The sequence below is a fragment of the Aedes aegypti genome, chromosome 1 (assembly GCF_002204515.2).
Source record: "Aedes aegypti strain LVP_AGWG chromosome 1, AaegL5.0 Primary Assembly, whole genome shotgun sequence".
Classification (NCBI taxonomy): Eukaryota; Metazoa; Arthropoda; class Insecta; order Diptera; family Culicidae; genus Aedes; species Aedes aegypti.
This window is the reverse complement of record NC_035107.1, coordinates 228,461,986-228,483,432: the sequence shown is the minus strand read 5'-3', so window position 1 is coordinate 228,483,432 and position 21,447 is coordinate 228,461,986. Positions and strand designations below refer to the sequence as shown.

The following is a 21,447-nucleotide window of genomic DNA, read 5'->3' as shown; positions in this document are numbered from 1 at the left end:
CAAAGGACGTAACTCAAAATTTCGTATATTCTCTCAATAAAAACTCTCCTCAGAAGTAACAAATCACTATATAAACCAACTTTGATTCAAATTTTAATATTATATATATTCTGATAATCACGGCTACTGAAAACTCATTTAAATTTCTCAGATTTCCTTAGAATTAGTGGACTTACACATTCAAAAGGGCGTAACTTCAAAACCGGCCCTACGATTTTTTTTAAATTTTGCCCAGACATGCAGCTTGGCTATAGAAATCGACTGGTGAGCACAGATTTGATGGAGATTTTTTTCTGATAATAACGGTCAGGGGAGCACCGTGTGCATAGGTATACATTCTGGCGGGTCGTGGCCTCTGCCTTTCGCCAAAGTGCTGATCAAACAGGTAAAACGCCAAAGTGGTAAATGTTAATCAAATTTTAATCAACAATGTGCTCCCGTTGTCGGTTGGCAAATATGCCGTTGAGTGCCATCCTTTTTGCTGCGATGGTAGGACGTGTCTGTGCGGTTCTCGTTGATTCGACCAACCGATATCCGGTGCATATTATCGTGCCATTATCCGGTCGAGTGCTCAGTGCATAAATGTAGGCGCGCAACAACAGCTGGGCCCATTCCATTATCACACCATTATTCAAACCATACTCTCAGCTTGGACTCGGACTCGATGATGGACAGTGGCGAATCAGTCCAGCATTTCCAGTGCAAGGCGGTTGCGACGCCGCTGATGTTGACGCCGTTGTAACCATTTGGAACGGGACAGAAAAATCAACACAAACTGTCTGAGGATAAAGTAAACATTTTCCGTTATGCTTATCAGCGAGAGGCCAGCCATGATACCGCACATGCCGCCAAAATTGCTGAATATCTCGAACCAATAGTAGGCCACATCCTGCTTGTACATCCACGTTTCCGGCTGGCCGAAGAAGATGCGGACCACGCTGACCTCCGATACGTCCTCGATGCCGTGACTGGAACGGGAAAAAGATGAACAAATCGTTATCGTTATATACAGACAAACAAGCGTAACACTGATGGAATTTCCATCGACTAATCATTAACCCTTCTACCAGCAATATAATCTGTGAAGTTATTGACTATAAATCATCTGGTTTTGAAATATCCAAAATTGTTACCGTGATGTTCTAAAATATCCTCTACTTACGTGACACTGAATCCTTTCCGCCTTGTCCGAATCAGGGGCAACTCAGTGGCTGATATTTGGTACTTGCTGTCCGAACATGACGGCAAACACTCCGGACAGTAAAGCGATTCCTCCATCTCCTTCTCCAGGCCCGGAATCTGCACTATGTTGGTGATGACGGTGGACCATTTTACTGCAGAAGTTTCGAAAGCGTGAGATGTTTTGGATTCACGGAACAGGTTCATTTCGAGAATTTTGCGTACAGCAATTAAGGACGCAGCACCGCGTGCGCCTATATTTGTCAAACGCAATGAGGGATACTCACTTTTGTACTTGTTCAAACAGACGATATGCTGCAGATTACAGATGGTTATGGACCGGTCACTGACGGCACCGGCCGTCGGCATGTAGAACGGGACGCACTCGCAGAGGGCCACCACCGACCGGATGCGGCATGCGGCCACACAGTTACTCCTTCCGTACCGACCGCCGTATCTGAGCAACTCGTTGCGGAAAACACACTGGCGCTGTGAGGTAAATAACCATCGCGTTGGGTAAATTTGGAACATAATATGGATGAACATGCAAAAAAAATTATATGATTTAGAGTACTTCTCTGTATTATATTTATAGCTAAGTTTTTTATCTTTACAGCGATTATTGTCGCATTTTCATCCTTATTCTTCTTCTTATTATTATTATTCTTCTTCTTCTTATCATTACGTCCCCACTGGGACAGAGCCGGCTTCTCAACTAAGTGTTCTTATGAGCACTTCCACAGTTATTAACTGAGAGCTTTCTTTGCCTAAATTGCCATTTTCGCATTTGTATATCGTGTGGCAGGTACGATTATACTCTATGCCCAGGGAAGTCAAGGAAATTTCCATTACGAAAAGATCCTGGACTAACCGGGAATCGAACCCAGACATCTTCAGCATGGCTTTGCTTCGTAGCCGCGGACTCTAACCACTCGACTAAGGAAGGCCCCTACGCATTTAATATATGGTAATGAAAATTCTCCATTCATGTCTCTAACCTGCAACACCCGTAATGTTGGAATGTTGAAGTCCTGCTCCTTTGATCCTTCAGCCACAGAAGTTTATCTAGGGAGTTCATCAGGAGATCTTCCATTAGAAGTTCATCCGTTAGAAATACTCCTAAAACTCGATTAGGAAATCTTCTAAGATTTTATGAACACTTTCTGGGATTTTATCAGGAGTTCTTCTTCTCTAGGGAACTTTCCAAGAGATTCCTCCAGGAATTCTTCAAGGGTATCCTCTCGGAATTCATCAAGCAATTAATCTCAGAATTCCTTAAGGGGTTCGTTTCGGAACTCCTCCTGGACTCCAAGGATTCCTGAGGGTTATCAAGAATGTCTACTGGGATTTTACCAGAAATTACTCATGAGGATTTTACTAGTGATTAGGGAATCCACCAGTATATAATCGAGTGACTCTACCAGGAGTTCATTCTGGGATTCAAAAAAATAATTCCTTTAGGGATTTCTCTACGAATTGTTTCAGTGATTCCACCATGATTTGCTTCAAAAATTCCGTTAGGATTTTCTCTCAGGATTTCAACTGAAAATCCACTACATAAATCCTCCAGGGATTTCTCTAAGGATTCCTCAATCTGGAACTTGCCCAGGTAATTCTCCAAAAATTCCATTAGGAAAGACGCCAAGGATTTCAGCTGAAATTCTCATAGGGATTCCAATAGAAATTCTTTCAAAAACTTCGTCGATATTTTTCAGTGATCTTACCGGGAGTTCAAAAAACCACGCGTAATAAGTTTATAAGGTCTATAGTTATAGTTCATTGAATTCTTGGTTTTATTTAATAATACGAAAGAGCGTGTTAAGGCAAATACTTCAGCAATTTTTACAGCTTAAATAACGGCTATAACGTATTTAAACTTTTATTTTAATAACGGTTCCAAATGCAGCTTATTATGAGCGTTAATGGCTGCCGCAAATAGCCTCGCTTTCTGGTAGGGAATAAACAATATGACGTTTGGTTCGGGTCTGTTCGGTCTGTTCAATACAAACGACCCAAGCTAAACGTCAAATCACCCGATCCCTACCAGAAAGCGAACATGCTTGCCGCAGCCATTAGCGGTTACAAACTGCTGGATATGAACCTTGACACTTATGATCATGTTTGACGTTCGCATAGTCGATAAAACACCACAGCGGTTGTTCCTATTTGTCATTTCGGAAGGACACGGAAAACAAAATACACTCAAAATTTTAGTTTAAACCAAGAGGTGTGACAAAATCTAAAAAAAAAACATAAAATATATGTTTTGGACTTAAACAAACGAAAAACATAAAAAAATGAGGAAGCATGTGTTTTTGGCTTAAACTTAAGCGTTTGGCGTTAAAATTGGGACAGAGCTTTAGAACCCTATTCCTAGGTAAATTTCCTAAATATATCTCGGGAAAAACTTTTAAAACAAACCCTGAATGAGTTCTTAAAGGTAATTCTTGATGGAAAAATTCCTGCAAGAAATACTGGGAGGAATGGGGTCCTAAAACCCTGTCTCAATTTTGGACTAACACCAATGATAATCATTTAAAAATTGAGTAAACATGTGTTCTTGGCCTAAACTTAAGCGTTTGGTACTAAAATTGGGACAAAGTTTTAGGACTTTTTAAAATCACGTGGATTGGATTACCGAACAGCTCAATATATGTGTCTATATAGAAATTCTTCCTTTCCAAACTCTAGGTATTCAATCATAAAGTTTCCACAAAATTCCAAGAGATCACAAACTAAATCATGAAACCATAGGTTCCAAATTCTTCCATCAAGAATTACCTTAGAGAATCCTTTATGAACTCATTCAGGGTTTGCTTTAAAAGTTTTTCCAGAGATATATTTGGGAAGTTCACCTGGAAATTCTCTGAAAATTTCTTCAGTAATTTCATTCGTGATTCCTCCAAAGATTTCTCAAGTTATTGCTCCATGGATTTTTCCAGAAATTTTCCAAACAAGCTCCAAGGTTACTTCAGGGTTTCAACTTGGAGACATTCAGAAAAAAATGCTTTATTCAATACTCTGAATAAATATAAATGAAATAAATGAGTAAACATAAATTTCATCCAGGGATTGAAACCATGAAGTAACCTGGAAGCTTTTTTGGAATTTTTTTTTTCTCTGAAAGAACATTTAAAGCAATCCTACAGGATTCTCTAAGGTTACACTTGGTGGAATCCTTGGAAAAAATCCTTCAAGAAATACTGGAAGAAATTGAAGGATAAATTCCTTAAGGAATCCTCGGAGAAATTTCTGGTAGATTCTTGAAGGAATTACAAAAAAAAAATTAAAGTTATTACCAATTTTATGCAAAACATAACGGCCGAATAGCAAACACTAGCAATCCCTACAAGAATGTTTGGATTAATCGCTTAAGGATTTTTTGAAGGTATTTCAAGGGAAATCACTAGAAGAATCACTGGAAGATTTTTTATAGGAGCAATTCCTGGTGAGATTTCTGATGGAATTTCTGTGGGATTCATCGAGCAATTTATTTAAGAATTTTGGTGGAATTCCTGGTGGAATCGCAGGAAAAGAATCCTTATTGAATCTGTTTAAAATTTCTTTTCGCTGGAGGAATTTTTAAATAAATCTCTGGGGGATGTTTTGGTGGAATTCTTGTAGAAAGCTTTATAAAACTCTTGGGAAGTTTTTGGGCAAACCCCTGGAGGACTCTGTAGAAAAAGTACAATAAATAATCGCTGAAGAAATTCCTTTTGGAATTTCTGAAGCAACTCCTCTTGGAATATAAGAAGGAAGCCCTGAAAAACGTCCTGGTGAAATCCTTGGGGGAATTTCTGGTGATGAATTTTATGAGATGTATCTGAAAGAATTGTGAAAGATGTGATTCCTGAATAATGCATGATGGAATCCTTGGAACTTACTTCTAGAAGAATTCCTGAAGGTATCTTTGAAGAAATTTTTATAGTAACCTATGGAATAGTTCTTGTAAGCAACCTTGGAGTAAGCTCTGAAAAATTATAGCAGAAATCACTTGAGGTATTTTTTGAATTATTCTTCGAAGGAATCAGTGGAGGAAATTCTGAATTATTAGTTGAGGGACCTTTGAAGGAATATCTGGAAGAATGCCACCTGACGGTATGCCTGAAGAATTTTTCCCGGAGAAATTTCTGTTTGAAACTGTGGATAATTTTCTAGAGATATTATTGGAAATATTTCTTGTAGAATCCCAGGTAGAATATCCGGTGGAATCCCTAGTATAACCCATGGATTTAAAGAAAGAAATTTCCATATCGATGACTGTTAATCCCCGATAGAGACCCGTCATAATTTTAGAGTTTTCCCGGAATTCTTCGTGCAAATTATAATTATATTCCTCATCAATGTCCATGTTTTTCGGTACTTAAATTTTGAAATTTCTGCTCTTTGTCACTTCGAATATTGCCCGTATTAAATCGTAGAAATTGGGGGGTGGAGTCAATGTTGGTCAAACCGTCTGAGCATCTGTGGGCTTCATATAGTGTATGTGTGCAGTAATAAGGTTTATTTGACGTGGAAGTGTTGTCGTTAGGTTATCTGCATTATAATGCCTGAATTCAACTAATCAACCCGTAAAAACTCTGAACTACTACAACAAATGAAATGTAATGTGTTGTTTTAAAAATTTAATAATTGAATTTTGCCAAATTTGGAGTTTTGCCTGACACAGAACACATAAACCTGATTATAAGAAAGAAATTAAAAAGAAATCGCTTAGTCCAAACCACCGGCTTGGAACAGTTCCAAGCGTCAACCACACGGAAGGAACGATCCAAGCTGCACCAATTTTGGGGCCGGAATGTTTTGCATGTAATTATCGCTAGTTTTGGACCTAAAATACGCCCCAACTTATCCCCGCATTTACGTGGTAGGTGCACAATCAGTTGGGTGGTTTGTAACTGCACTCTTGTACTACAAGACCCACATACAACCTCCACCACACGGTGATGCTAATTTCGGAACTGCACAATGGGGTGTCCCATTTTTTGGTGGAAGATATCACACCGTAAAAATCTTATTTTGACCAACAGAACTGTGAACTCAACTCAATTCTATTTCGTTAAAATTTTCACAGTAGCTTCTGTACATCCAAAGCTCGCATAACTCATGATCTCGCCCTATTTTTTTCTTCTGGCATTACGTCCCAAATGAGAAAGCCTGCTTCTCAGCTTAGTGTTCTTATGAGCACTTCCACAGTTATTAACTGAGAGCTTTCTATGCCAATTGACCATTTTTGCATGTGTATATCGTGTGGCAGGTACCCTGGGATGTCGAGAAAATTTCAAACCCGAAGAGATCCTCGACCGGTGGGATTCGAACCCACGACCCTCAGCTTGGTCTTGCTGAATAGCTGCGCGTTTACCGCTACGGCTATCTGGGCCCCTGATCTCGCCCTAAAAGCCATTGGTAACCATGTTTGTAGCCCGTTGTTTCTGAACATTTTGATGGATTTACACGTTATTTAATAACTCAATGGTGAAGAAAAGATCATTTTCTACCTGCCAGTAGTGTTGGTTTTGATGCTTATTGATTTATTTGCTTAGAAAAAAATGAGCTACACACGTGGTTACCAATGGCTGTTTGGGCGTTATCTCAGATTATGCGAGAAATGAACAAATTTGAAGGGATGTTATTAAGATTTTTGGTTTAGATCAATATGGGCCACCCTACTGCACAAGCACAGCCAGTCGAGGAGTCACTCGGTGTAGTCCTGTGTCAGCGTGTGTACTTACAGACTACACGCTGAAAAGTGGTTTGCCCTGTGGCTTTTCTAGTTTTGCAGCGACTGCATCTGCTGTTCCACGGAAATGGCTCGGGATAGAGAGAGAGAGACTTGAAATTTGGACGGGTTCCAAATTGTGTGTAACCGGGCTAACGGTTTGCCGAGAGTCGAGAGGTTCTTGAAACACGCGTTTTCGGTTTTGAAAAGTTTCGGTACTACTGGTTGTGGCATGCTGTTGTATTGCCCTATTTGTTTTAATTTAACTTATCAAATTATGCTCCCCGGCCGCTTTAGGCAAACGAAGCACTAAGGTTTGCTGTTTGTAATGGTTTGTAAGAGCCAGATAACACGGATTGCATAATGAGGCTGATTTGGAGTGTATGGACTGGAAGAACGATACGCCTGCGATGCTCCGCTAATTCCGTGGAACATTCTACCGACTAGGAACTAATGCACTCAAGTGTAGGAATTCAGATATGTATGGTGCTGCTTACCTTCTCCTTGGAGTAACCCCTAACGTCGGGTTCGCTGTTGATTGTGATGGCATCCACTCGGATGAAGCTTTCGGTTCCTAGGTGGATGAACTGCTCGTTGACGCCACCCGACGTGATATCCGGAACCTCAGTTGGGTTGAATATTTGCAGCTGAAATCGTGGGATAGTCTGTATTAAATCTATTTGATAAGCTTTACAATAGTAGATATGTGCAAAATTTCGGGGTAACCATAAGACCAACTTTTGGAATTGTCCTTTCCATTATCGGTTAAGTTTTAATCATGCTCATCAACGAACTTATTTTCTCCTCATTTACGCTGCGGTGGGAACCATTCGAACTTTGCCAATTCAAAAGAAACTACTTATGAAAATAGCGCTGCGGGTACTCATAATTAAAATTCTGCCTTTTCGCCAAAGGAAAATTCATCGAAAAACCTACATCTGATAACATGATTGCCTTTGATTTTGATTTGTTATCTGAAGATTTGCTACAAATGATTGATGCAATGTGCAAAACCGTAACTATGGCTGAAGCAGTTCAAGTAGCTGTAAACTTTATCAATGAAATTGTTATTGGAGACTAGACTTGCCCTCAAACAAAAAAGTTGTAAAACTCGATGGCCCCTAGATATGAGCCTTAGGCAGGCGTTGCAGAATTCGCTCTCATTTGAGAATGAAGCACGATCAAAGCAAGCAAAGAAAAACATCCCATCTGTTGCGGTCCACGATCGTCATTGTATCGCAAGGTGTAACAAGTCTGATAAATGGAAGCAGCGAGCGAGAGCCCCAACGAGAGAGCGATGATAAAATCCATTTTTCTCGCTTGTTTACCGTTGGGGATAGGTGTTTTTCTTTACTGGCACGATAAACAATCCACGAACTTCCAATAACAACAGTGTCCCTTAGGCTTGGAGCATGTTTAGAGGGGTTTTATCATGCACTACTATCCCCCCAATCTGATCAAACTTGTAGCAGTATACGATAAACAGTCTCTCATAATGTGCAGCATGTTATGATAGTTACAGAGAGCGATACGTGAGAGATTCTCTCAATTATCTCAGGATTCAATCCCTGGCCTTAGGGTAAGAAAAACGCTATCTCAAAATTTCAACTCAATTGGTTGCTCCACCAGCTGGCGCATTCGATTTGAAGTTTGTATGGGATATTCGTCTCAAATATATTGAATATTGACCCTATGTCACTGTTTCGTTCCGTATACTAATTGTTCGCGTTCAATTAAACTCAGAATGACAAATACACTAGTTGATATCCTAATGAACATAATTGCAGAAGGTTGTATCTGGATTTAAACTCATTTTTATTATTCTTTCATTTGTTGAAAGTTAGGCTTAGATCAGCACTCCCGTACAGTCACTTATATGCATGCGACATGTGCCTCAGCTCGGCTATGATGCGCTTAGTGGCTACCTCTAAGCTATGTTTAAGAAGCACAAAGCAGTCTTGCATGATGTACTTCAGAGAGTTAAAACAGCAACTTTATCAATTTTAATCGTGATACAACCTTCTACAATATTGTTCACTATTATATCAAGTAGTGTTTTTGACATTGTGGGTCTAATTGAACATGATTTGAGCTGAAAATCCCATATTAACTTCAATTCAAATGCGCCAGCTCATGGAACGACCAAATGAGCTGAACTTTTCAGAAAGGCTTCATCTAACTCCAAGGAATAATCCTGGGGGGTGCCCCGTGGAATCATACAACTTTATTTTTCTCCCATACTAAGCTGGGCCAGTCTATTGGAGACCGTTTCATATTCATATAAGGATGATGGAAACGATGAAATAGCCATATTTTTCGATTTATAATGAAATTGCATGCTATCATTGTTATTTGCTCGATTGGTTTCAATATTACAAAACCCATTCCCTGATCCATTTACTAAAATTTAATAACATTTTGTCATTTCGAGTCGATTGAGAACTATCGTTAATCGTATTTTTGCAATCAATTACATTTGCTCCCTACCTTGAAATTGTACTAAAACTATCTATTTGGCACATGGTTTGACTGTTCTCAGTTTCTGATTTTTCCAGAGACTCCGCTGTATATCGGGACTTTCATTGAAAAAACACACTTCAATACGATAGAACTAATCATTATCAAGTGTAGTGATTGCACAGTGCGCATCGTACCTTCGTGCTGTGCGTACACGAATTCTCTCTGCTCTTGGAAGTTTTCTTAAAAACTACCTAAAGCAATAAAACAGTACTTTTCAGTGCTACTAAAACAGTACTTTTCAGTACCTTTTTTTCTACTATTGATCCCTTTACGATCCTTGCTTGGACCCGTGCCTTCGATTTTTCGTTGGAACTGTTGGCGAAAGCAAGCGGTGGTCCTTCTTGGACACCGTCTTGGGAAAAAACCTCTCGAAGGTTACGTCTTCTTTCGTTTATTCACTAAACATGATTGCAACCACAAACAAAAGGAATGGTTCTTCTTCTCTTCTTCCTGGCATTACGTCCCTACTGGGACAGAGCCTGCTTCTCAGCTTATTGTTCTTATGAGCACTTCCACAGTTATTAACTGAGAACCTACTGCACAGTGGTCCAGATAGCAAGTTTAGGCGGACATGGACTTTTCGACGTCATTTTGTGGTTTTAGAGTATAGGTTGCTTCCCAGAAGTGTCTCGAAATTAGTTGTACTACAATTCGTACGAAAGGGATTTTTTTTCTGCACTAATCGCAATAGTGTCCTATACGCCAACTTTTTTATATTAATAGATAGCAAGTTGGTATATTCAGCAAAGTTGAAGCATATTTTAATACAAACAACTTTGTAGAACAAACTTTTTCTCTATCTCTCATACTTTCTGAGATAATTGACTTCTTATATGAAAAAATGAAGAACATCATTATTTCACTCATAAGTCATTTATTTACAAATTTTAGCAGCCTACTATGTTCTACAAAGTTTTTGGTACTATTATATTCTACAGCTTTGGTAAATATACCACAGTTGTATTTCTTCTGGTTTAAAAAGCATAATTTTCAAAAAAAAAAATCAGTAATTTTTGCGCTTCTTCGTGCAATTCCAAATGCTTCTGTGCGATTCGACGATTTGTCAGTGAGATCACTGGATCTGATGTGAGTGGCAATCGCTGGAACACGTCAGTCAAGTTCACCAGTCGACTGAACTTGCGGGAATGTTGCTCCCTCAATGTCCTTATGCACTTGTTGCGTGTCTCCTGGGCTTCCTCACTCAACATTCCGAGGGGTAATGCAGAGTGTTTAATAATATCGCTGCCGTGTAGCAGCAGTTTATGTACTGTAGGAGACAGCACATACCAGCCGTACAGCTTGCAGTACATTCTATGCTTCTCGGCAGCCTTATTCTCGAAACTTACTTCGTCAATCTCCTTGTTACAGTTGATTGTAAAAAGCAGTGTTGCGAATCGGGATAGGAGGTTTCGGTTGAGTCCGCTGATTGAAGCGACCGTCTCGACCTCAACGCATACTGATCTTTAACAATTGTATTTTTTTAACATGGTTACTATGACTGATTTCAATACGACTTTAACTAATGTAATAATTACTGCTATACATAAATCAAAGACTCAAGATAAATAAATTGAATGCCTCTCAACTCTTGCAACATATTAACATTTATGACTTTTAATACGGCATGATTTTAAATTAAAGTCTTCTTTGGGACGTTAAGCAAGGAAGAAGAAGAAGAAGACAATAAGAAAACGAGAAGAAATACAACTGTGGTATATTCAACAAAGTTGTAGAATATAATAGTACCAAAAACTTTGTAGAACATAGTAGGCTGCTAAAATTTGTAAATAAATGACTTATGAGTGAAAAAATGATTTTCTTCATTTTTTTCATATAAAAAGTCAATTATCTCAGAAAGTATGAGAGATAGAGAAAAAGTTTGTTCTACAAAGTTGTTTGTATCAATATATGCTTCAACTTTGCTGAATATACCAACTTGCTATCTATTAACATAAAAAAGTTGACATATAGGACACTTTTGCGATTAGTGCAGAAAAAAAATCCCTTTCGTACGAATTGTAGTACAACTAATTTCGAGACACTTCTGGGAAGCAACCTATACTCTAAAACCACAAAATGACGTCGAAAAGTTCATGTCCGCCTAAACTTGCTATCTGGACCATTGTGTACTGTGCCAATGACCATTTTTGCATGCGTATATCGTGTGGCAGGTACGAAGATACTCTATGCCCTGGGAAGTCGAGAAAATTTCCAACCCGAAAAGATCCTCGACCGGTGGGATTCGAACCCACGACCCTCAGCTTGGTCTTGCTGAATAGCTGCGCGTTTACCGCTACGGCTATCTGGGCCCCTATAAGGAATGGTGAATCTCTGAATTCACAACTTCCTTCCATAAAAGTGGGATTTAAAACTGTCACTAAACGTGGCAAGAATGGAAGAAAGGACGTTTCTACGGAATGCGAACTTTCTAACAAGGGTGAAATAAATAATTGTATCGAAATGAGCAATCAGTTCGATGCTCTAGACCAATTTTCCGAACACCAAATCGAAGCAGCCTCTAGCCCAGGCTGTTTGATTCAAGTGAGGAAGCAAAGAGTGCCGCCTATTGTGGTCAGTTGTTCCGAATTTGGGGGATTTAAGCAGGAGATCTTGAACTCCATTAGGGGAATCAAGGTTTCCTTCCAAATCGCAAAGAAAGGAGACTGTCGAGTTTTGCCGGAAACTCTTAAAGATCGTGAACTTCTTCTCAAACATCTTGAAGAGAAGAAGCACAAATTTTTTACTTATGACGACAAAACTGAACGTTTGTTCAAAGTCGTCTTGAAAGGTCTCTCAAGTGACTATAGGTCACCTAAAGAGATCAAAAATGGAATAAATGATTTACTTAGATTTTCCCCAGTCCAAGTAATCATTATGAAAAAGAGAACCCAATCTGGCATTGTTCGGAAAGGGCTTTCCCAAGAATATGATTTAGTTCACTTTAACAAAAAAGAACTAAATAATATTAAAGGTTTGGAAAAAGCAAAACTTTTGTTCGATGGCCGTGTGACATGGGAACATTTACAGAAACCTGGAGGAAATTACCAGAACCCCACTCAGTGCCGTCGGTGCCAAAAGTGGGGTCATGGTACAAAAAATTGTCGCATGGATGCTAAATGCATGATTTGCGGAGGTTTTTCTCACGCCAAGGACGTCTGCCCAGTGAAGGAAGATACCACCAAGTTTATGTGCTCAAATTACAGGAACAATCATAAGTCCAATTTGTGGGATTGCCCTTCGCGGAGGAGAGTCATAGAGGCTCGTGCCAGGCAGATGAAAGATAATATCCGTTACGATAACGGTCGTTTCAGGAATTGGCCTGGTAGAGTATCGAACACTACTCATTTTTCAGTTAACCCTACCGCCACAGATAACTCCTACTCCGCTTCTTCGTCTTCCGAAAATTCTAATGGGAATTTATCAGATTTTTTATTTTAATTTACTAACTGAACAATTGAATCTAATGATTGATGCAATGTTCAAAGCCACCACTATGACTGAAGCAGTCCAAGTTGGTGTAAAATTTACTTATCAAATTGTTATTGGATTACGTTTTTAAATTTTTAAATTGGAATGCTCGTTCTTTGAATGGTAAAAAGGCGAACTATTTAATTTTCTTACAGTTAATAACGTGCATATAGCACATCGAGAGTAAGCGGAAACTCCCATCCCTTATTCATTTGGATCGTAGTGCAATTCTTACCAGTACGGATCAATCACGGAGTAGCAACCATTGACATGTACAGTTAGTCAATGCTATGCTTAATTTAATGGAAAACCCCTTTTTTTCTGAAAATTTGGAAAATCGCGGGATCCCGGGATTGCCCGGGACAAGCCTAAATGTTTGTTCCGAATCCCGGGACGGAAAAAATGGCCGCGAATTGGACACTCTAACTCCATTCCTTTCTACAGATCTTACATTTCCCAAGCAAATCCTAATCCTCCGGCAGACTGTCCCTTTTTGAAACTTATCCTTGCAAATTTTCCTCTACTCCCTCCGCCAATACAACAAAACCTCTCCGCCGACAGCATCCACAGCTTCTACATTGGGCAAACAGATGTTCCCAAAGTATCTCAAGAACATCCAACGGCAAATTGGCAACACATTTGGCGTAATATTGCGAGCAAACAGCTGACCTCAAGCCAACGAAATGTACTTTTTCTGTTGGTGAACAAAAAGCTTGAGCACCGAAGATTACTGTATCGAATCAACAGTGCCAACACCAAAAACTGCCAATACTGCTACACGGTGTGCGAGACGTTGGAGCATAAATTGAGCACCTGTACTCGTGTGGGAGCCGCGTGGAGACTGCTACAACAGAAAACATCTGCGTTTCTGAATGGACGCAGTGGCGTAGCAAGGGGTTCCAGGGCCCGGTGCGGCCGGTGGGGGCCCTTCCAATTCGAGGTTTGTGCCAATTGACTAGTCAATTAATCGAAACAATAATATACTTTTAATCAACATCAATATTTTGGATTGAAAATAATGGACCTTGTGTTCATTTGTTTTTTTTTTGTTTTCATTTTTATTTAGTAGTCAAAAAGTCAATTAATGGAGAGTTATATACCCAGACAACCAGAAGTCGCATGAAAGTTCATGTAATAACTCATTTACTCTACACATGATGGTTAAAATCGTCAGATTGAGTGGTTTCTCGCATAAAACGCTGTTTTTCTGAGTTCATTTGCACTCGCACAAAGTAAGTCGAATCAATCCGTAGCAGCTGTCAATTCAACATTTGTTATCATAAGTTAAGTCGCACAAGATCACAGGTTAGTTCGGTAGAAAATTTATACACTCGTATTGTATGATACTATTCATCACATAATATATGTACGTATATCGCCTCCACTTTTGTACGTAGAAGACCTTTTCACTTATAAGGGAAATTTCGCACATGCAACGCCTCCAGATGATTTCGTTATACGTACATTTTGGTTGTCTGGGTACCGATACAACCACTTCAGGGCTGATAGCAGAAAATTGTTTTAAAAAAGGAACTATAGAGACATCGTGCCAGAAAAACGAAACCAAGATGAGGCTGAAAAGGAATTACATTACGATAAAAATTCCTCAAGCAATCCGACCAGACAACTCTCAAAGCTTCTTTCTTAAATATTCTGTAGGATTTATTGATTTTCTTTATAAATTTCATTAGAATTTTATTCAGGTATTAGAACTGCTTCAATTATTATTTACAGACTTCCCAAGTAATTCCTCCAGAATTTTCGTGCCCCTTTGAAAAATTCAACTCGTTTTTTTTTCCAATGATACCCACTAATACTTTCCCACAAATTTCCTCAAAAAATTCCCTAATTAGTACAGTAGATTTTATCACTGCTTAATTTTGTATGTTCGATTTTGTCACGCTACAATTATTGTATAAAGTTCATACATTTTATATTGAAAAATAACCCTGAACAACCAAATTCTAACTTTTTAGCCCATCTCTTACACGCCTTTTATTTCATTCGTTCTATTTCTGCAACTAAATGCTCAAATCGTTATGAAAATTATATGCATAAAAATACATTTTCATTATATCGCGCCAACATTTTTTGGATCCGTGATATAATCGAGAATTTACTGTACCGCCGTGCGGGGTGACATTGGGCCTAGGGGGTGACTTTGACCGCCTCTTTCGATGCATCTCATTGCTAGTAGGAACGCCAAAAAAGTAATCTATGACCATTTACTGGCTGTTTATAACGCATTCTTGAAGCTTGATACATTGTTTTCATTATTCTGGCTTTAGATTGCTGTAAAAATATTGGCTCAAAGTCACCCTTATGGACCAATGTCACCCCGCACGACGGTAATCAAAGAACTGTCACAAGTATTCTTTGGGAATTTTTCCAAGAAGATGCTAAGGACATTTTTCAGAGTTTTATTTTTATTACCCTTTAAAAAAACTAGATATATTTCTTAACGAAGTCGTAAAGATATCACTGATGAAATACTTGCTATGATAAATTCCTAAAAGAGAGGTCTTTCAAAGATCTCTGGATCTCTTCTGGACTTTTGAGAAAGTCTTGGATGGGTCTTCAAAGAAATCAATAATGAAATAATTGGAAAATTACCCAACCAGAGTTTGCTAGAGGAAACCCCTGTAAAATCTGGAGTGGAACTGTGTGGAGCTACACAAATAATTGCTGCAGGATTTTGTGATTTTAAACACTATATAAACTTTCAAATTTTAGAATCCAAGTAAAACAGTGGTCCTCAGCCTAACCGATTACACGGGCCATCTTAACTCTTTCAAAATCAGTCGCGGGCCGCAAGATTTATAATGATTAATTTTAACAGCTCACTTTAAATCACTATTTCTATGAGAACGGATAATACATTTCTGGGAACTTTATGATCAAAGCAAAGGGGTTTGGAAGCAAAGATATAAGTGACAGAAAAAAATGCCATGTTTTTAATAAATTATGTTAGCTAATACAAAAGAATTCATGACGAAAAAACTCACATTGAAAAACTTTTTTAAAGCTAGAAACAAAGCTTTATTAATATACTCAACTCAAATACGATCAATATGTCTCTTACCGTATTGGACAATGCAATAGGGCGATATTCAAAACTGAAAAGGCAATAGATGGCTCTTTTTTAGTGGTAGTAAAAACGAAATCCTGAAGCAAAGAAAGCTCTACGGAAGATGAACTAAACAAAATAAGTTATGTATTCACTTTACACTTGATTTCTAATCACTACTTTTTTGATCCAGTTTCTAAATTGCAAGTAATTTACGTTTTTCATTATTTTCCATACGTTTTGACAGTTCTCCGACTACCATTCTTCCATGCGCTTGTGTTGAAAGTTTGAGAAATTTGAGAATCCAGCGTAGCGTGATCAGTGGGAGGAATACAAACAACAGTGTCGTCGCTCGGCGGCCGGTGAAAAAAAACTGAATGTTCGAAAGGTTGTTGCCTGTACTTTTTGCCGCTGGCGCCAACTGTTAGCGATTAAGAACGAAATAAACAGTCGTTACCCTATTGCAACTTTTTCGATTAATAATACAAAATAGTTTACTCTAGAGGTTTTTATCTATTTTTTTTATGGATCGATTCATATCAAATTTTAACATATCTTGAATTTTAACATATATTTGTAACTTTTATTTTCTCTTACGAATTAAAAGCAATAATAAATTTCAAAATTTACACAAACCAAAAAATTGACCAAACAGATTAATAGTATCTTCAGCAATGTTGTACATTTAGATGAATTTAACAATTTTGCTGAAGATACTTGTGTAGGTCTCTTATATTTTGAGATAAATCGTTTGAATATTTTTCACGAAATTCACTTCAGTCGAATCCATATAATTTTTCTTTTTTTGTATTCAATTTTTAAATACTTAAAAATATATGTTGACACTTAAGTAACGTCCGACATGCTGTGTGAATTTTATTCATATCGGGCTATAAATAACTGAGATTAAGCCCACGAAAGTAGACCATTTTGTATAGAAGATCGAAAAAGTTGCAGATGTATTGTCCATTTCTTTACGTTCGGGCTCCTCAACAATTCAGAAAGCAATTTCAAGTTTCAAGTCAATTTCATATTACTCCTTATGCCATGAAGATGCATGCACGCAGAAACATTTTACATGATTTCAATGACTGACTTTCCAAGAACAAAGTTGCAAGAGCAAAGGATTAAACACCAGCATGAATAAAAATTATAACATGCGGGCCGCATTACATTAACATTCAAAATCCATTCGCGGGCCGCACAAAACCTTCTCGAGGGCCGCATGCGGCCCGCGGGCCGCAGTTTGGTGACCACTGAAGTAAAATCTACTTCAAAAATAATTCCGGAAATCTTTGAAAGTAATCAATTTTTATGAAGAATTTTTTGAGGAATCCTTAGTGGAAATTTATAATAATCCTTGGAAGAATTGATGGAGCGATACCTGGGATAATCAGTGAATAATTATGGAAAGATAGTTTCCGAAAACGGCTGTAAGTATTACTGCAAAATTGCCATGCGAGGTTTTCGAGAAATTCTTGTATGATTTCTCGAAATAATGTAAATGAATTACACTAATCGTAGAATGAAGCTTTGTTATTTTTGTGGAAAATAGTCTGTATGAATAAGGTACACAACAAATTTTCTATCGATCTGCCAGCAATTTTGTTTGCTGAAACCAATTCAGCAAACACTATTTTACTGATGTACAGCAAATCTTTTTTTTACTGGAATTCAGCAATCAAACTTGCTTGGTACTTGTCAACAACATTAGATTTACTGGTTCCCAGAAAATCATTAGGTGGCTGACTGATAATCAGCAAGCGATATGAAATTTTGCCTTGAATCAGTTGATACAATTACTGAAACCACATAAGCAATTCTTCTTTGCTGAAACCAGCAAATATTTGAACTTGTCAACCGAGCAAAAATTTTCTCCTAACTCATTCTGTTCGTCCAGCTCGTATTCAATTAACATGAAGTTTAATGTAAAATTCAAACTTTCGATTATATTTTCTGTATATCTTTCCAATTATATTATATTATACTCGGTAAGCACTTTATTTACTAAAATACTAAAAATTTAACAATCACTCAACTCTAAAGTTTTGTTTTTTTTTGATGATATACCGAATCGGCAGATGGATTTTTGGCTTTGTATCCCTCTCCCCCCAAAGCACAGAAAATAGTGTTTCATGTTGTTTTATTTTTAAATAAATGTTTGAGATATGTTATGCAGCAAATATCGCCTTACTAAACAGCACCTGAAGACCTATCATTGTTGCAAAGCAATAAAAAAAAACACTAGAAAAACAAATAAAAAAAGCAAAATTAGCATACATATTCTGTTTTGCTGAATCGATTGCTGAATTTACAGCACAAAAAATCAGCTAAAAATTGCTAGTTTACAGCAGTAAAAATTTGGAGTGTATCTCACTCCAATGCTACAAGCATTTCTGAAAGAATTTTCTTTGTAATTCCGTTATTGGACTGCTGAAGGATTTTCTAGAGCTAATTTTGAATGAATTCCTCTTAGCATATCTTAATAAATCATTTAAGATATTCCAAGACAAATTCCTGGGAAAATTGCTAGAGGAATCTCCATAAGAATTCTTGGGAGGATCCCTGGAGAAGTCTTTGTACGTATATCTGGAGAAAGCTCCAAATAAATTTTTAGAAGAATTTCTGAAGATGAAAATCAATGAAACTATGCAGTAGTCGGGTAGTAATACCTGAAGAACTTACATCAAGATTTATTACATTGCGAAAATAGAACAATAAACTTTAGATTAATAAGATGTTTTGCATAGAAAATAGACTTTAGAGACTTGTTCACCTTTGTTTGCGTTATCGAAATATGCTTTGGTATTTTACAAGAATATGTAAAATATTGTGTACGAATATTTTGGCTTGGCTCATAATAAAATATTTCCAGACCAGTCCATGGCTTCCTCAGGCTCAAGTTATAGAGGACCCCTGTATGTTTGAATCAAAAACTACGATGTTTTGTTCAAAAGTGCAGTTCTATAGTGTTGAAATAAACGCTGCCCTTATCAATATACTAGATGATATAGGGGCCCCTACTTATAACCAATTTCTGACCAATCCAAACCTGAATTTCCTGGAATTTGTAAAAAAACTAAATTTCTAATGCTATGATAAAGTTTCACCATGATCTAGGGGCCCCTAAGAATCCGGGGCCCGGTGTGGACCGCACCCCCCAAGCTACGCTACTGAAAGGACGGCGGAGACTTTGCATAGATGATCTTATGTTGCCTGTTCTACGGGGTATATCAATATGGAAGAAAAATATTATCTTCAGAATGTTTGTAATTAGGGTAACAGTTGTATTTTGGACCCCATAAGGAAGTGATTTTAGTTTTGTGTCCCAATTAATCAATTGCACAGCGTAACCAAGTCAAAAAACATGTCAAAATGTGGAGAAAAACTACCTCTACTAATTAAAAATGCACAAAGGGTCATGTAGGATCCAAAAAACGTCGAAAATAATTGAACACCAATACATTTTGGACCTTCAAAGTATATATTTTGGACCCCCGGCATTTTTTTATCGTTTGGCGACAAAGTCCATGACACTGGATGAATAATATGCATGCCCATAGTCTAATCAATCGATCGACAATGGAAAACCGAACATATTCTTCGCTTTTTGTTCAGAAATTCGAAAAAAGTTTTTGTTTACATTTGAAAAATTTCTGACGGCTTCAATTTCTGTGTGTAACGTGTTGTAATGGTTGCAAGGATGCACCGATTAAATTAAATTTATTTCAGATAAAATAAACACATTTTCTTTGTACAAACGGTTGATGCAAGTGCGCAATAGTCCTATCATTCCAAATGGCATGCAAATTGAGTCGGTCTTTCGATTTAAACTTGGAAATTTGCAGGAAAATGGCCAAGGGGGTCCAAAATATATAGGGGTTCAAAATATATTGGTTACCCTATGTCATCTTTATTATGAACTGTAATAATGTTATAGACGTAGCTGCACTAGATTTTGAAATATCCATTGAAGTATAACTAATTGCTATGTAATTATTTTTTACGCTCAATAAACAAATTTTAAATTAATAAAAAAACAGATTTATTATACTAAGAAAAATGAGTGATTTCCGCAAGATGAAAAGGTTCATTTGTTTGCTATGATTTTGAACAAGAATATCCGTAGGAAAACCTGCCACGGTCACCAATGTGTTACATTGAACTGTGGATGGGAAATCACGCATCACGTAGACCACCGCTTCGGAAGGGAACGGATTGATCGGTGATCAACGACTGGGTCGAGACGACGCAAAAAAACTGAAAATTATCGCAAATTTGAAAAGGTTGGGAATCACTGCCGTAGATACTTAACTTCATTTGTCATTTGTTGAAACCCCTCTCATCGTAACAACATGTCTATCTGAAGGTTTCAAATAAAGATCTTTTGTTTTATGTGGGAATATTATTAGTTGAATTTTCAAACCATTACGAGAAATCTTCCATTTTTACAAATATGAAGATAATATATCCAAACTTTTTTGCAATCTACTGTAGATGACACAAAGGCTTCGTCATTTGGAGGAGAGGCCTGTGTCATCCGTAAACAAAGATTTTTGACATCCCTGAGGTAACTTAGGTAAGTCAGATATAAAAATATTGTATAATTTTGGTCCCAAAATGCTGCCTTGAGGATCACCTGTTCATACAGGAAGCCTTTCAAATTAAGAGTTCTGATAATTAATCTGAAGTGTATGATTTGACAGATAGTTTGGATTACTCTAACAATACATGTTTTAAAATTAAAGTTTTTTTTTTCAAGTTTATAATCAAATCTTCACCCGAAATCTGTTGAATGCCAAATTCGTTACACTTTAAAGTTGAGTGGTCTAATGTCCATACAGGAATCCGAAATGTTCATTGGCAAAAATTGAATTTCCATTGATGTGGACCATCATTCTGTTCAAAATGACCTTTTCAAAAAGTTTACTGAAGGAGGAAAAAAAGCTGATTGGAAGTTAACTAGAAGTTTCTGCAGGATTTTTGTCCGGTTTTAAAATTGATATAACCTTGGCATATTTCCATTTGTCAGGAAAATATGCCAACTGAAAACATTTCTCATATATATAAAACAAGAATGACAATCTACCCTCTGGAAGCTATGAACATACCTGTAAGGGTCTATGAAATGATTGGCGACAATAAATACTCCTATTTATTCCCCGGTTTCATAGTCAGGTGAAAAAAAACTATAGCACATCTAGCGTGAAAGATTGTGTTCATATTTAATGTACTTTGCTACACCAAAAGACCTCTTTGTTCAAAGAATTTTAAACAAACCACAATTACCAGCTCACAAAGTATCTCCCCATCCACAGTGACACTTACGCTGAATCCAATATTGTTGAAGAGATTGTAGAAATAGTCGTTGACCGATCCGTTCACCAGCAGCACCAGTCCCATCTCCGGTCCGGTCACGTCCAAGTAGTACGATGATGGATGAATCCTTTCATCGGACGCAGAGAAAAGTATAGAATAATGCAGTGTAGTTCTT

At 37.6% G+C, this 21,447-nt stretch overlaps 1 protein-coding gene across 2 annotated transcripts in view; it reads right to left on the bottom strand.

Moving 5' to 3' along the window:
• Positions 1-328: 328 nt before the first annotated feature.
• The window catches only part of LOC5580165 (pickpocket protein 28), a 37,240-nt gene continuing 16,121 nt past the window's right edge, over positions 329-21,447 (bottom strand). Inside the window, exons 4-8 of one of the 2 annotated variants that reach the window (XM_021837234.1) lie at positions 21,243-21,399; positions 7,396-7,545; positions 1,467-1,668; positions 1,163-1,334; positions 329-968 (exon numbers count right to left, since the gene is read on the bottom strand). In XM_021837234.1, coding sequence (XP_021692926.1) covers positions 683-968; positions 1,163-1,334; positions 1,467-1,668; positions 7,396-7,545; positions 21,243-21,399 — 967 coding nt within the window. In that variant the 3' untranslated portion in view covers positions 329-682. The remainder of the gene's footprint in view (positions 969-1,162; positions 1,335-1,466; positions 1,669-7,395; positions 7,546-21,242; positions 21,400-21,447) is intronic. The other variant, XM_021837236.1, reaches the window with a different exon arrangement.